This window comes from Stigmatopora nigra, chromosome 6, assembly GCF_051989575.1.
Source record: "Stigmatopora nigra isolate UIUO_SnigA chromosome 6, RoL_Snig_1.1, whole genome shotgun sequence".
Lineage (NCBI taxonomy): Eukaryota > Metazoa > Chordata > Actinopteri > Syngnathiformes > Syngnathidae > Stigmatopora > Stigmatopora nigra.
The window spans coordinates 8,674,794-8,688,009 of record NC_135513.1 but is presented as its reverse complement, the minus strand read 5'-3'; the positions used below and the strand labels follow the sequence as shown (position 1 = coordinate 8,688,009).

General features: G+C 36.8%; 1 protein-coding gene across 7 annotated transcripts in view; it reads right to left on the bottom strand.

Annotated features, from left to right (window-relative positions):
• The window catches only part of LOC144197989 (endonuclease V-like), a 46,473-nt gene extending 33,532 nt beyond the window's left edge, over positions 1–12,941 (bottom strand). For all 7 annotated transcript variants that reach the window (XR_013326636.1, XR_013326638.1, XR_013326635.1 and 4 more), the window contains exons 1-7: positions 12,876–12,941; positions 12,379–12,550; positions 9,528–9,662; positions 8,345–8,384; positions 7,727–7,839; positions 5,626–5,694; positions 5,004–5,132 (exon numbers count right to left, since the gene is read on the bottom strand). Coding sequence is in view for 2 of the 7 variants with exons in the window: in XM_077718755.1 (XP_077574881.1) it covers positions 5,004–5,132; positions 5,626–5,694; positions 7,727–7,839; positions 8,345–8,384; positions 9,528–9,662; positions 12,379–12,550; positions 12,876–12,913 (696 nt within the window). In the remaining 5 variants the exon portion in view is untranslated. The remainder of the gene's footprint in view (positions 1–5,003; positions 5,133–5,625; positions 5,695–7,726; positions 7,840–8,344; positions 8,385–9,527; positions 9,663–12,378; positions 12,551–12,875) is intronic.
• Positions 12,942–13,216: the final 275 nt, after the last annotated feature.

The window sequence follows — 13,216 nt, the reverse complement described above, 5'->3', positions numbered from 1 at the left end:
TCATCAATTCTAGAATTCTCTTTTTTGTGTGTTCGAAGGACTGCTTGCATGTCTGGCAGTATTGGGTGATTGTACAACTGCAGGGGTGAGAGCACAATCCAAAATACGCAAGCTATGTGGCTCTGAATTATTCAGAAAGTGAGAGAAAAAGAAAGCAATGAAAAGATGGATGAAAGTGACTAGATGGATGGATCAGTCAGTTATGGAAATCTAGGTGAGTCAACAAAGGAAAAAAAGCGATGTTACACACATATTTTAACCATTTAATGATGAAAAGGAGGTGTACACATTGTGGAGGGTGTGGAGCCAATTCTTGAATCTCCTGCTCAAAGTGGCCATGGAAAAAAAAAGCGATAGACAACGCTTAATTCTTAGATGAACTGAATTTATATTCACAACTAACTTGCACACTTAAAAACGCTCCTTCCAAAACAAGCATGTTGCATTTTCCCACATTGTGTGTATACCCACCCACTACGTATTCCTAACTCTCTTTCATTCCGTTCTTGCAGGCATCCCATTGCCTATCACTCACATTAGAATTCCATCTGCTTTTGCAATCTGGCAGTGCAGCTGCTTTTACATTTCCTGTCTCTGCCTGACACCCGTGCTGCATGAAAACTCAAGATGGAGGCACACTAATTGCTTCTTAGCTGGGAGGTTGTACAAAGCCAATACCCCAAAACAGCCTATTGCAAAAAAAAAAGCCTTTCTGAATGTGAGGGTGTCTGTTGAACAATTATGTTTAGCTACAGATAAGCAGTAGAAAGACAACATTCAAGTAAAACACAGTAAACAGTTTTGCTAACTTTTCAACTACTACTCAGTCAACCCTTAGGTAGGTGATTACTGTCATGTGACAGGATATATAAATAAAGATGTACTTAGTGCAATGTACTCAGACATTGGGGAGAGGACCTGGAAATGAGATGTTCCTGTGTATCTTAAAGAGCTCCTAAGAGTCCCATTAGCAGTGGAAAAAAAGGATGAATGGATTTCACCACAGAGAGGTAATGAAAAACATACTACTATCAAAATAGGATCCTAGCTTTATTATTATCTTTCATGTGTTGTCTGTTTTTCAGGGAAAGTCTTTATCGGGGAAACAAAAACAAGACATAAAAATGAAAAAAAGTACTATAAAGTGTAGATGTGTCTCATACTGTCCAGATTGTAAAACATGGTTATGAAAAACATGTAAGCAATCTGAAAGAACTGAACACTACTCCCATTATGGCTTATTAATGATTCAATTTTAAAATGTCCTGGGAGGAACCAGATATCTTCTGCAAAATATGTTTGGCTTTTTCCGCAACATCAAGTGAAAGCTCAAAAACAGAATGCTGTTATGCCATCGTCAGCCAACTCTTTATGAATATCTAATCAGACTATTTTTGCATTTTTGCATCAGGCAATTGTTCTGAGATACCGTGGCACATGCTATGATTTATTCAATAGCATCCTCGATCAATCACTAATTGAGATATTTTCACCTCATTTCATTTCATCCCCATTTCCCAGTATTTAGAAAATGTCATCCACATAGCAAAAATTATTTATACTAACAAATAAAAACAACTAAATTAAACTAATAGCTAAATGCATAGAAATATAATTTGTTTGGCCAAATGAGCTAATGATAGAAGCATTCAGGCTGAATTCAATATTATGGAATACAAACATGTTTTGGTTCATTTAGCTCCATGCAATTAAAATCATTTCTGTATTTTAAAAACAAATACACATATCAAAATTATATAATATATTCATGTTTAATTTGGGGAGAGGACTCACACAAATTTATCAACTCATACAAGAATAAAGATTAATGGAGAAATAAATTTTTGTGTATAATGTTGCTATATTTATTGATTATTTTTCAGTGTATGTCTTATCCACTGTCTATCATTGGTACAAACATAGATTTGAGATGGGAAAATCTGGAAAATAAACAATGGACTTGCATTGCATGAGCATCTTCCACTTCCGTTTATTTTCTCTTGGGGATTCTTGAGAGAAATACGAGATAGAGATGTGTGCTAGAATCTCAAGCAGTGCTAGGGATTCTGCTGCAGTGTGAATTCACCCAACCTTCACTGCGGCTTTTAACCATAAAGTAATTTCCCCTTTAACCTGTTTTCTCACCCAGTCCCTCGTTGGGGCGAATGTAAGCATTAGTTTGGGATATGAGCAGAGCGGCGAAATTATGTGTGTGATCAATTAACAACTTATACAGTGGTATTAAAAGGTTTGAATATCCCTGACAGTTTTGATTATTTTTATTTATAAGTCATTGGGTGTTTGAATCAGCAACTTCCTTTTTGTATATTAAAAAAAAGAGAAATACTTTGGAGGTAAAACTAACTAACTGAAGAGAAGTATAGGTACATCAAAAACAAAATTACATCGGTGCTGTCTATTTTGGAGAAAATTTAAGACTTTTACATATATACAAATCTATCTCTATCACTATCTCTATTTTAAAACACTATGGCTTAATCGAAAATATGGAAACAAAAGTGAATTTTTAAAAAATCCAACGTGTACCTGTACATTGACCTCCACTAAAGAGATGCTTAAGGAGAGGGTGAAGGACTAGCTCCAAAATGACCCTGAATCAAGGTCTGAATGCAATTGAAAACAGCGATGCCCTAACAAGCAATCCGATACACTTAGTGTATATAAAGCAAACAACAGTCAATAAGAATCAGTGTTTTGAAATGATACTAATAGTGGTGTTAATGTTGATGAGTAACCGCCAAGACGAAACCACAGGACTCAGTTTGTCATAATACACAATCTGCGTGCATACGCAACTCAATCAAAATAAATATCCAGCTCAAGTGACTGGCTGCACATACACACACACACACACACACACACACACACACACCAAAATTGTCTTCCATTCTTTGTCTCACTAACATCTTTTCCCACCACAATTTAGGACACAAGTATGTATACATACATACATACTTGGCCTCACTATGGCTTTTCTAACCATTGCTAAATACGCCTCCAATATCCCCCCCACCAGCCAAACAAATCAAGATTATAGCTTTTATGAACACTGATATATGGGGAGAGATATGTTAGCTACTGTTGCTGATTTTAAAAGGCGTGAGCAAGTGAGATTTCAATGCAACGGGAAGTAAGTGATGCTGTTATGTGTAGGAACACAGCACAGCCTACTGGAGCCAGTTGGGCAAAGATAAAACAGGATTGAGGGATGAGATCACATCAACAAAACATGTTTGTGCCTCCTACCAAAAAACGTGGGTGTAGTAATAAGACCAGATGAGATCAATGCAATATCTTATTTGACTGCTCTCATGAGAGATGTAAAACAAACACTAGTCATCAGTACTCTCATATTAGTCATCAGCGTCTGTAAAGAGGACTATTAAATGAGACCTAGACCATTCCCAACCTATTGCAATTATCTTACCTTCCACCACAGGGAAACTAGTCATGTCCTCCAATACCACCAAGTATCAAATGTATAATAATAAAATTAAATTAAACTTAGTGGTCAAGAAAAGTGACTTGACAAAATATACTTGTTGTTACCTAAATGCACTTGAATCTAAAGCAATACCTGCTCCTACCATAATCTGACCCTCAAAAAATCCCTCAATGACTAATGTACAAGTTTCAAGTTTAATGTGATGGATTTGTTTGGCATTTTTACTTTGTTAAGAGCCATAAAAAGTAAAAAAATGTTTAAAAAAAATAATTTCAGCAGTTTAGGAATGGTCCTTTGAAAAAAATGAACAAACATAATAGGCCCAATTTTCTCATTCCTTTTTCAGCTTGTCCTATTGTGCATTTAAATCTTGTCTTACTTTTACTTTTTTCTACCTTATAATCACCAACCTCCGTGTCTATCCTACACTTTTTTTTACAAATCTTGTTTTTACATGAATCCATATAATCAAACCAGTCATTAAATGGCTGCTTTATATTTAGGACCTTATTGGGTATCTGTGTCTTGGCAAAACAAATAATATATACCCAATTAAAATGTGCTAATTCTAATTTGCAAGTTTTTTTCCCAAATATGACAACATTTTAAGATTATGGTGATCTTTTAACATTAAAACACAATATTAAATTTTTTTGGTGGTGCAAAATAAGTGTTGCAATTGCTGGCACTCGGCAGCAAGACCGAGCTATTCAGAAGACAAGTTCCCTTTCACAAGAATAGATTCTGGAGAAAACTGAATTTTTAATACAGTGGTCCTTTGACCTGTGTTTGATAGAACCCCAGGGGTTCAGCGAGTCAGTCTGTACGTCACCCCACCAGCCTCTCTCAATGAAACTTTCTAGTTCTCGTCAATCCAAGTTGCCCCCGGGCATCAACAGTCCTTTGTACACTACTGTCTCAGAGGTTGAGCAGAAGGCAAGACACACGCAGTGTGAGTGGGTGTGCGTGCATGTGAGCCCTTCCATCCACAAATCTTTTTTTCACTGCATTTAGCAGGGCACAGCACAAAGTCAACCAAAGCTATTTATTGCACGTGTGCTACAAGTAACAGCACATTAATTTATGTTTTGACATTACCAAACAGTTAACCTAATCAGAATCTTTTAGAATGGATAAATGAGATGCCAAAATGTTGAGATAAAATGCTTTTTGAGTTGTTTAGTTCACTGGCCTTATTTTCATAAATGAAATATACATTGTGTTGTAAAAATGATAGTCATACCAAGCTGAAAGGCAAAACTAAATATGTGAAGTAAATTTTTGCTGCCATCCAGTTGAGATTTTTAAATGAAATTCATGTTTTGTTTGCATAGTGTTCTAATTTGTAAAACAAATAAAATGGAAAAATCCCATTGTACTTGTTTTAATTACAATTGCTATGGTGAATGCATGTATGAAACATTTGAAGTTCTTTGGAACCGCTGGTTTCATGCTACTTGCTGATTGAGCAAACAAGCATCCCTCACATCAAAAATAATTAGCCAAGTAAAACAAACGTATCTTTAATCTTTAGTACCTGTCTGATTGGCTCTGGAACTCTGAAGCGGCTGCAGGAGTGTGTCAGCCTAACAGCTGTATCCAGACTGATCTTATGGCCAACTGACACATAGACTGGTTTGGTGCTTTTGTCTGAGGTACGTAGTGCCTGTATATAGAGTTGAGTGGAAGTGAATGGGTTAAAAAAACAAAAAACAATAATTTTTCAGTACATATGAATCAAAGATGTTTTAAAACAAAAATAGATTTGGCAATACATTGCGATATTACATTGCACAATTCTCGTATTGATTCGAAATCCATCTGGATCGATCTTTTTGGTGGAAATAAACAATTGGTGGCTACATATTCACTCTCGTCCAGTAGTAAGCAGCAGTAGTCTGCTCAGATAGTATTTGTGGTTGGGCACACAAGGCTGCTGTTTTTCAGTTCAAGTATCATATTAAATCTTACTGCCCAGACAAAGAAAAAAATTGTGTTCTACTTCACTTGAATGCTTTCATTTATTTTCTGTACCACTTATTTTAACAAGGGTCGGGGTGGGTGATTAATCAGGATCGGATCGTGAAAAGTGAATCATGATCGAATCATTTCGCTAGACATGAAATATGAGGTATTATTTGTAAATCTGTCATCTTCACCTTTCCAAGCACTTTTCCAGAGGTTGCTATAAGTGGAAAACTGTCTCCTCCTTTCTGCAGTTCTGATATCTACAAAAGCATAGAAGATAAAAAGGAATGAGAAACATAGATTTATTTTTCTTCAAAAATGCCATCCATTGCTTAGAAAGTTGAACTCATTTGTTCTCTTGTGTCATTTCAATTTATGAATGTTTTGAAACCAATATCTCTTTGGAAAAAATGAGATTGTTGTTTGTGAAGAGGATATGCTCATTAAAATTACAATCATTTTTCAGTCATTCATCATCTTTGAATGATATACTAGGTTGTTATGAACAAACCAAAAAAAAATAGATAATCTGTGAAGGTTGCTCAAATGGAAGAGAGCCATAAAACTCACAGAAAAACAGCAAGTTTTTAGGAGCAATTAAGAGTGTCTAATCAGTCCACCATGCATGTTTTTGGAATGTAGGTGGAAACCGGAGTACCTGGAGAAAACCCATGCAGGATTTAACCCAGGACCCTGCTGTGAGACCAACGTGCTAACCACTTGGCCGAAGAATCAAAACTTCTGATCAAAATTGATCTTCCAAAAAGATTGCATGTTTTTGTTAAACCGACACTAATTTGATCACTAGACTCAAAAAGAAAATAATAAAAATGAAGCAAAACAAAATGCATCTGATACAGTAAATGCCTCTCTTTGCTTAAATACATAATTTAGAAGTCTTTCGTTACTGCAAACTAGCTCAATAGGCTCGTTTGATCAATATGTTACAAGATCCATTCAGGGAATGCAAGAACCCAAAACAACCTAAATTTACAATGGTTGGTTGGCATTTGCGCTCAGTAGCAATTATAATCCCCAGCCAAAGGAGAGAGAGAAATTATGTCTTTGGAAAGATGGATAGATCAACCCAACGGACTTTACTGCCAAAGGGGTTGTTATCGCACCATTACTCCCCAAAGAAAATTAAGCATTAGGGAGTAATAACTTTAACCTTCGACACCATGTTTTCTAATTCTTAACATCTGCCTAAAGGAAAATGTTAGAAGCTTAAAAAGTAAAAAGGCAAACATTCACTTTCTATTTATGTTTTAATTTTTGAGTCTAAACTATTAGGGTATGCCAATTCCTTCACTAAATTTCACCATTAAAACAATATGTAATAACTTAGATTACAAAATATTAAAAGATCTTTTTTTTTCTTTCAGTCCTTTCTACATTGTCATATGCCCTAGACAATTCATTTTGAATCTTGTTAAAATGAGTGTAAATTAATAAAACAGAAGCAATTTACAGTGTTTTGAAAGTGTGTGCACGTGCTTATTTAATCAAATCACAAGTAATATTATAATTGAACTGTGATTGGCTGACGAGTGGTAAACAATTTAATTATACTCTAAATCTCGATCAGTCAGCTGGGATAGCCAATCGGCTCACCTTGGGCCCGAATGAATTTCAAGCAGTTCATATGGCAACTGCATATGGATAACAAGATTCATAATACTTTTGGTTGAGTTTGTTAAATTACTCTGAATATGCTATTGCATTGCTAAAGGGCCATTTAATGGGTGAAAAAACTAATTGAGATATATATCTATATATATATTTGTCAGTGTAAGGGGCAAATCAACTATTGACTACGCTCATTACAGAATAATTTAATCAAGTTGGAAGTTTCTTGCAGTTTTTCGTTTTCGTGGCCACGCAGGTTTCTTCTTCGGTAGTGCAAATGTGAAATTAAAGAAGCAAAAATATGCCACTTTTAATTTTTGCTTTAGATTGTTGTTGTGTAAACATGGCCTAATTATTCTCATTTTCAATACAGCCTTTTAATATAGACAAATGAGGTTATTCAAATATTTAAGAAATAAACTCAGTACACAGAAATTATATGATGGAACCATACTAGTACAAGAATAACAATGGGTACATGCATCCAATCTAGTATTCATTTAAGATGCGTGAAAAGTTAGTTCACTGGCCTCATTTAGAAGATTCCACATGATTTCTTCTCCGAAATCAGAAAAATAAAAATTAGCTCGCTTTTTATCTTTTATATGCAGGAGGTTTGGGAAAGACAGCAGCACGACTCAAAGGAAAAAAATCAGAATTTACCTGTAACAGGTGTTCTTCATTTTTGTACACTCCCTGGACTTGGAGAAGGTTCTTTGCAACACCCACACAAGGCAAGCCTGACAGCACTCCAACGTGGCATGCAAGTCCAAATTCTACATGAGCCACACAGTAACAGCAAGTATATTTGTCATCAAAATTTATATTAAGAATACATGTTTATCATTAATGTACAAATACATTTTTGTTTAACAAGTTAAGTCATTAATTGGAAGAATTAATTGTTCTTCTGCAATAACATTCAAGCCTACAAAGAGGTTAGTAATCATTCTGCTTTATCTGAGTGTCATTTTGAGTAGATTGAAGAGAAGAGTGTGGCTCAATACACAGAATAATCGAGAATAATTTCAGATTCATATCTTTAGAATACTGGTCCAAACATGCATGCTAAAATGGCAAGACAAGTACTTATTGACATGTAGACCATTTGCCAATCTAATAAAAATGGAAACAAGAGCGTGTGTTTGTGTCGAACCATTAAGAGTGATTCATTTAACACAATGTTTATAATTGTTGCAATAGATCAGGAAGATTCCAAATTTGACTACATTACACATACAAATTAGACTTAGGCTCTAGTTTTATTAAAATTTCCCTTACCTCTGTAGTGAAAGAGACCATTGCCATCCACAAACAGCACCTATCGAGACACCCAGATTTAAATTGCAACATTAACATGGTCAATTGACCTTTACTGTGTCACCTTTTTTTGTATTTATTGACATTTTTATACCAGCTAGTCAATTTCCAGGGACCTGTCCTTGGGGCAAATCAATGACAATAATGATTATTACCTTAAGTGTCTTTATTTAAATTAGCTGCCCTTTTTTGTCCTTATTTTGCATTTTGTTAACATATACAGCTGTACCCAAGTAAACCGGCATGTTGTTATTTTTTTGTTATTTCACTTGATGGTTCTAGAGTTACCTAATTGATAACCATCAGGGGTGTTTATTTGGGAATTAAGCTATGTCTCGCAGTTTCACATCCCCCATGTATTTGGCTAATTAATTATCCCTTGAAGTCCTGTATTTGGGTTCTATTATGTTGTCATGTAATAAATAAATGGTCCTCATTATTACTGCATCTCTGGCATGAACAAAGTTCAATAGAGCTTGATTTTCACCCGTTTGTATGTGCATAAAGCATATATATTGAATGCGTATACTACCATAAAAAAGAAATTGAGAATTTGCCTTGCTCCAGAAAGAAAAGACGAATTCTTCATTGAAAAACACTCATCAATAAATCACACTGAACATGGATTTTCTTCTCTAAGTGATTTGGCCTTTGTCACCATATTTTAATCAAATAACTGTCACTTGCAGGCCTGGAAGGGAACATTAGCCTCCGTTTGAATAACTGTTCTTATTATAAAAATGAATGAATATAATCTCAATAGCACTTTTTGCATGTGTAAGATCTACATGTCCATTGACTAATGATGCAACATTAGATGTTATATTTTAATATTGTCACAGGAGCCAAGGCTCAAACTCAGACACCGCAGGGTAAAAGACAACTACTCTACTGCTCAACCAAACATTTTCATTTTCAATGAAAATATACCAAGAGCTCCATCCATTTCAACATACTTTGCTATTACTGATTTATTCTAGTACTGTATACTTGCCTCATAACTTGGAGAGAGGACTAGACCCACCTTTATTTGTATATAAGAAACATAATTTTCTACTGTGGGAGTAATGAAGGATGACGGCCAAATGATTTTTTTTATTTTAAATAATGCAAGTAATAATACTTTACTACAACGTGAACTGACCTGAGGTAGAAGAGATGGCTTGTTTCTTTCAAGACGCTGAAGAGCCTCCAATAGGAAAGGGGTTTCTCTGAAGGCCAGAAAACCAGCCACGTAGGGTGCCGTCAGAGTTACCATTTGAGTGTCCTCATAGAGCAACTGCGAGGAAGCATGGCGTCAGAAAGATTCTATAACTCAAGAACACCTGGAATCCCAGGTTAACATACAATACACTGACTTGTAAAAACAATTCAAAAATATTGTTGGTGGATGACTCAATTAATAAGATCTTCATCTTATAAAATTTCTCATCTCATATTCTGAACTGGTTTATCCTCACTCAGGTCGTCGGGGGTGCAAGGGCTTATCCCAGCTGAGGTGGGTGGCAGCCCGAATTGGTGGCCAGCCAATCGCAGGGCACAAGAACACAAACCACCATTCATGCTCACACTCATACCTAGGTGCAAACATCCAGAGAAAACCCACAGTATATGCAAACTCCACACAGGTAGATCGACCTGGATTTGAATCCAGGACCCCCACTGTGAGGCCGACACGTTTATAATAATATTTTTAAATTACTTTATATTAGTAGCAGGTGGCCCGGCCTCATAGGTCTGAGATTCAGGGTTCAAGCCCAGGTTTGGACCTTCTGTGTGGAGTTTGCATGGTGTACCAGGGCTTGCATGGGTTTTTTCCGGTCATCCCAACAACATACATTGTAAGGCTGGTTGAACACCCTTTGTTGCCCCTCGATATGAATGTGACGGTTCATGGTTGTCCATTTCCTTGTTGCTCTGCAATTGGCGTGCCACCAATTAAGATGGTCCCCTGCCTGGTGCTCATAGTTGGCTGGGAAAGGCTCCAGCACCTTAGTACAGGTCTCCATAATGATTTATGTTAAATTAATGAGGGCCTGAACGTTACTAAAGCCTGTTTTTGTCAGAAAGCCTCAGCAGGCTTGTTAACCTGACAGAGTCTGTCAAAACCGAAAATCCTCGAGAAAATGGCCAGAGGACAAAAGCAGAAAACATGATTGAAGCAAATTCAGGATGTCCTCCCTGCTAACAATGTGTCGGCCAAGCTTGCAGGCGCTGAAACAGTGGGCACAAACATCATTTAAATTCTTGGAGAGAGTCCAATGAGGATCTTGCACTAGTCCTGTCAATAGGGGTTGGTAATGGATATGATAAAGAATCTTGATTCTGCTAACGATTGTCATACAATCAATCAGGGGCTACATTATTGAATTCAATGTTTGCATCACGTCTTGTGTAGATGTGAATATGACCATGACTTCACATACCACAGTTTTGTGATTTACAGAGAGAACAAGATAAATGACAAAAAAAAACCTTGGCCACCATCACAATAGATTCTAACCTGAAACTGGCAATTATTCATTTATTTTCCATACCCATTATACTTACTAGTCATACTTGGACCTAGCAACAATTTAGTGTTTGGTATTCAACCAGCCTACAATGCATGTTTTGGGGATGTGAGAAGAAACCGGAGTACCCGGAGAAAGCCCACACAGGCAAATGGAGAACATGAAAATGCCACGAAGGATAGCCAGAACCTACTGAGGATTAAATCTTTGCTCTTAAAAACGTGAGGCGGACATGCTGACCACTTGTCTACCAGACCAAACTGGCAATTTTAAAAAAAATCTATTTTTTGGAATAGGAAAAAAAGTAAACAACAAAGACAACCGTTATTTATGACATAAAGTTGCACACCGTCTTATGACTGAGGATGTGGCTTTTGACTACAGTATTCTGTAAAAGTACTTAACTGTATACTAAACTAATTATATTCAGCTACAACCCTCCCTATTAAAAGTGCCATTCATTAAACCAGAATAAAGTCCAGATGTTCAAATAGGCTTTTGCGGTTATTTATTTAGAGTCACATCATACAGCATAAGCCATGGCCACAGCGCTTCTGTGGGATCAGAAAGATCTGGGTGTTCAAAGGTATCAGTCGGGGGAAGTGTTCAAAAGAGTTTCCAAAGCATTGGATGTAGAGTACCATGGAACAACACAAAGAAAAGAATAAACAAACAAAAAAAGAGTGAAGCCTGGATATATTTGGCAAAAAAACACACTTGAAATTGTGTATATGTATGACATGATACAATGCTAAAGTAAAATATCTGTAGAACTTTTAGGACAAAAGTCCAAAATTATGAACAAAGTGGTGGCATAGTGAGAATTAGAGTTTCAAAACACACAATTTTGACACAAAACTTTTTAGGCTTCCGCCAAAAAAAAAAAAAGAAAACACGCAAACTCAGCACAAACACTCTATAACAGCAACCCCCAAACTTTTTCTCACCACGGACAGATAAAACTCTCCCCATTTTCTCACAGACCGGCATTTGGAGGGGGCGACAACTAAAGACAAAAGCATGAAGTGGGATTGTGCATGTACTATATCCACAACAGCAAAAAAAAAAAAACAAGTCCCAAACATAAGAGCAATTAGTTAGATTAGGCTTGGGTCGTGAGGGGTGCTAGAGCCTATCTCAGCTGACTTCGGGCCAGAGACTGGGGAAACCCTGAACCGGTGCCCAGCCGATCGCATGACGTGGACAGAGGGACGACCATTCACACTGACACCCATAACTATGTAAAATTTAGAGTGTCCAATCAGCCTACCATGCATGTTTTTGGAATGCGGGAGGAAAACTGAGTACCTGGAGAAAAGCCACGCAGGCCCTGGAAGAACATGCAAATTCCACAAAGGGGAACCAACCTGGATTTAAATCCAGGTCCCCAAAACTGTGTGACCGACATACTAACCATTCAATCCACCGGACCGCCCCAATTAAATTTTGGTTTATAAAAATGTTGCAGTGGTAGGAGCTCACCTCAAGATCGGGGTATCGGAGCACCACCAACTGGGAGCAGGCATTGACCTCATCCCCTTTTATGAAAGAGAGGTCCAGTCCAGCAACCCGTTCCAGACCGGAAAAGTCTGTGAACTTCTGCCAGTGCTCAGTATCCAGCTCTACCACCTGCTTTCTGAGATGGTCCTGCTCACTGGACACAAGGCACAAAACTCTGTTATGGGGAATCATGTTTCAATGCCATTGACAGCCATTAGAGTAAAATCAACACTCAAGAACTTACTTAAACATATAGAAATCCGGAATCGAGATCAATACAATATTAGTAGAGAATTCTGCTTTTCCAAAAGTAATCAATGTTCAATTTGGATGGACAAGCCATTTGGCAACACCAGATTCGACTTTAGTTGAGGAATACAGTGGTTCTTGCGTGTAAAATGACTAAACTCCAACACCGATTATTATTTGGCATGTCATTCAAAACGGATCATTGAGATCATTCAAAAATTCTGACTAACCTTTCCCACTGCTTGACCAACTCCGCCGTTGGAGTCATGCGTCCATTTGATTTCCACCTGTCCAATGTAAACACTTCCGTGTGTGACGTAATGAATAAACTAAACAGTCCGAAACCATTAACTGCACCAACACTTCCGTCTAGTGGTTACAAAGCAAACTACATCTATTTGACTATTTATGCACAACTTGCAAATACTAATTCATATTCTGCATTCACAATTTAAATCTAAATGTGCCGTTTTACATGAAAGGTTTTTATTTTATTTAAGTTAAAATATGACCTAACTACATTTTGAAAAGTATATATAGAAAATGAGTAAAATAGTAAATAAAGAAAATG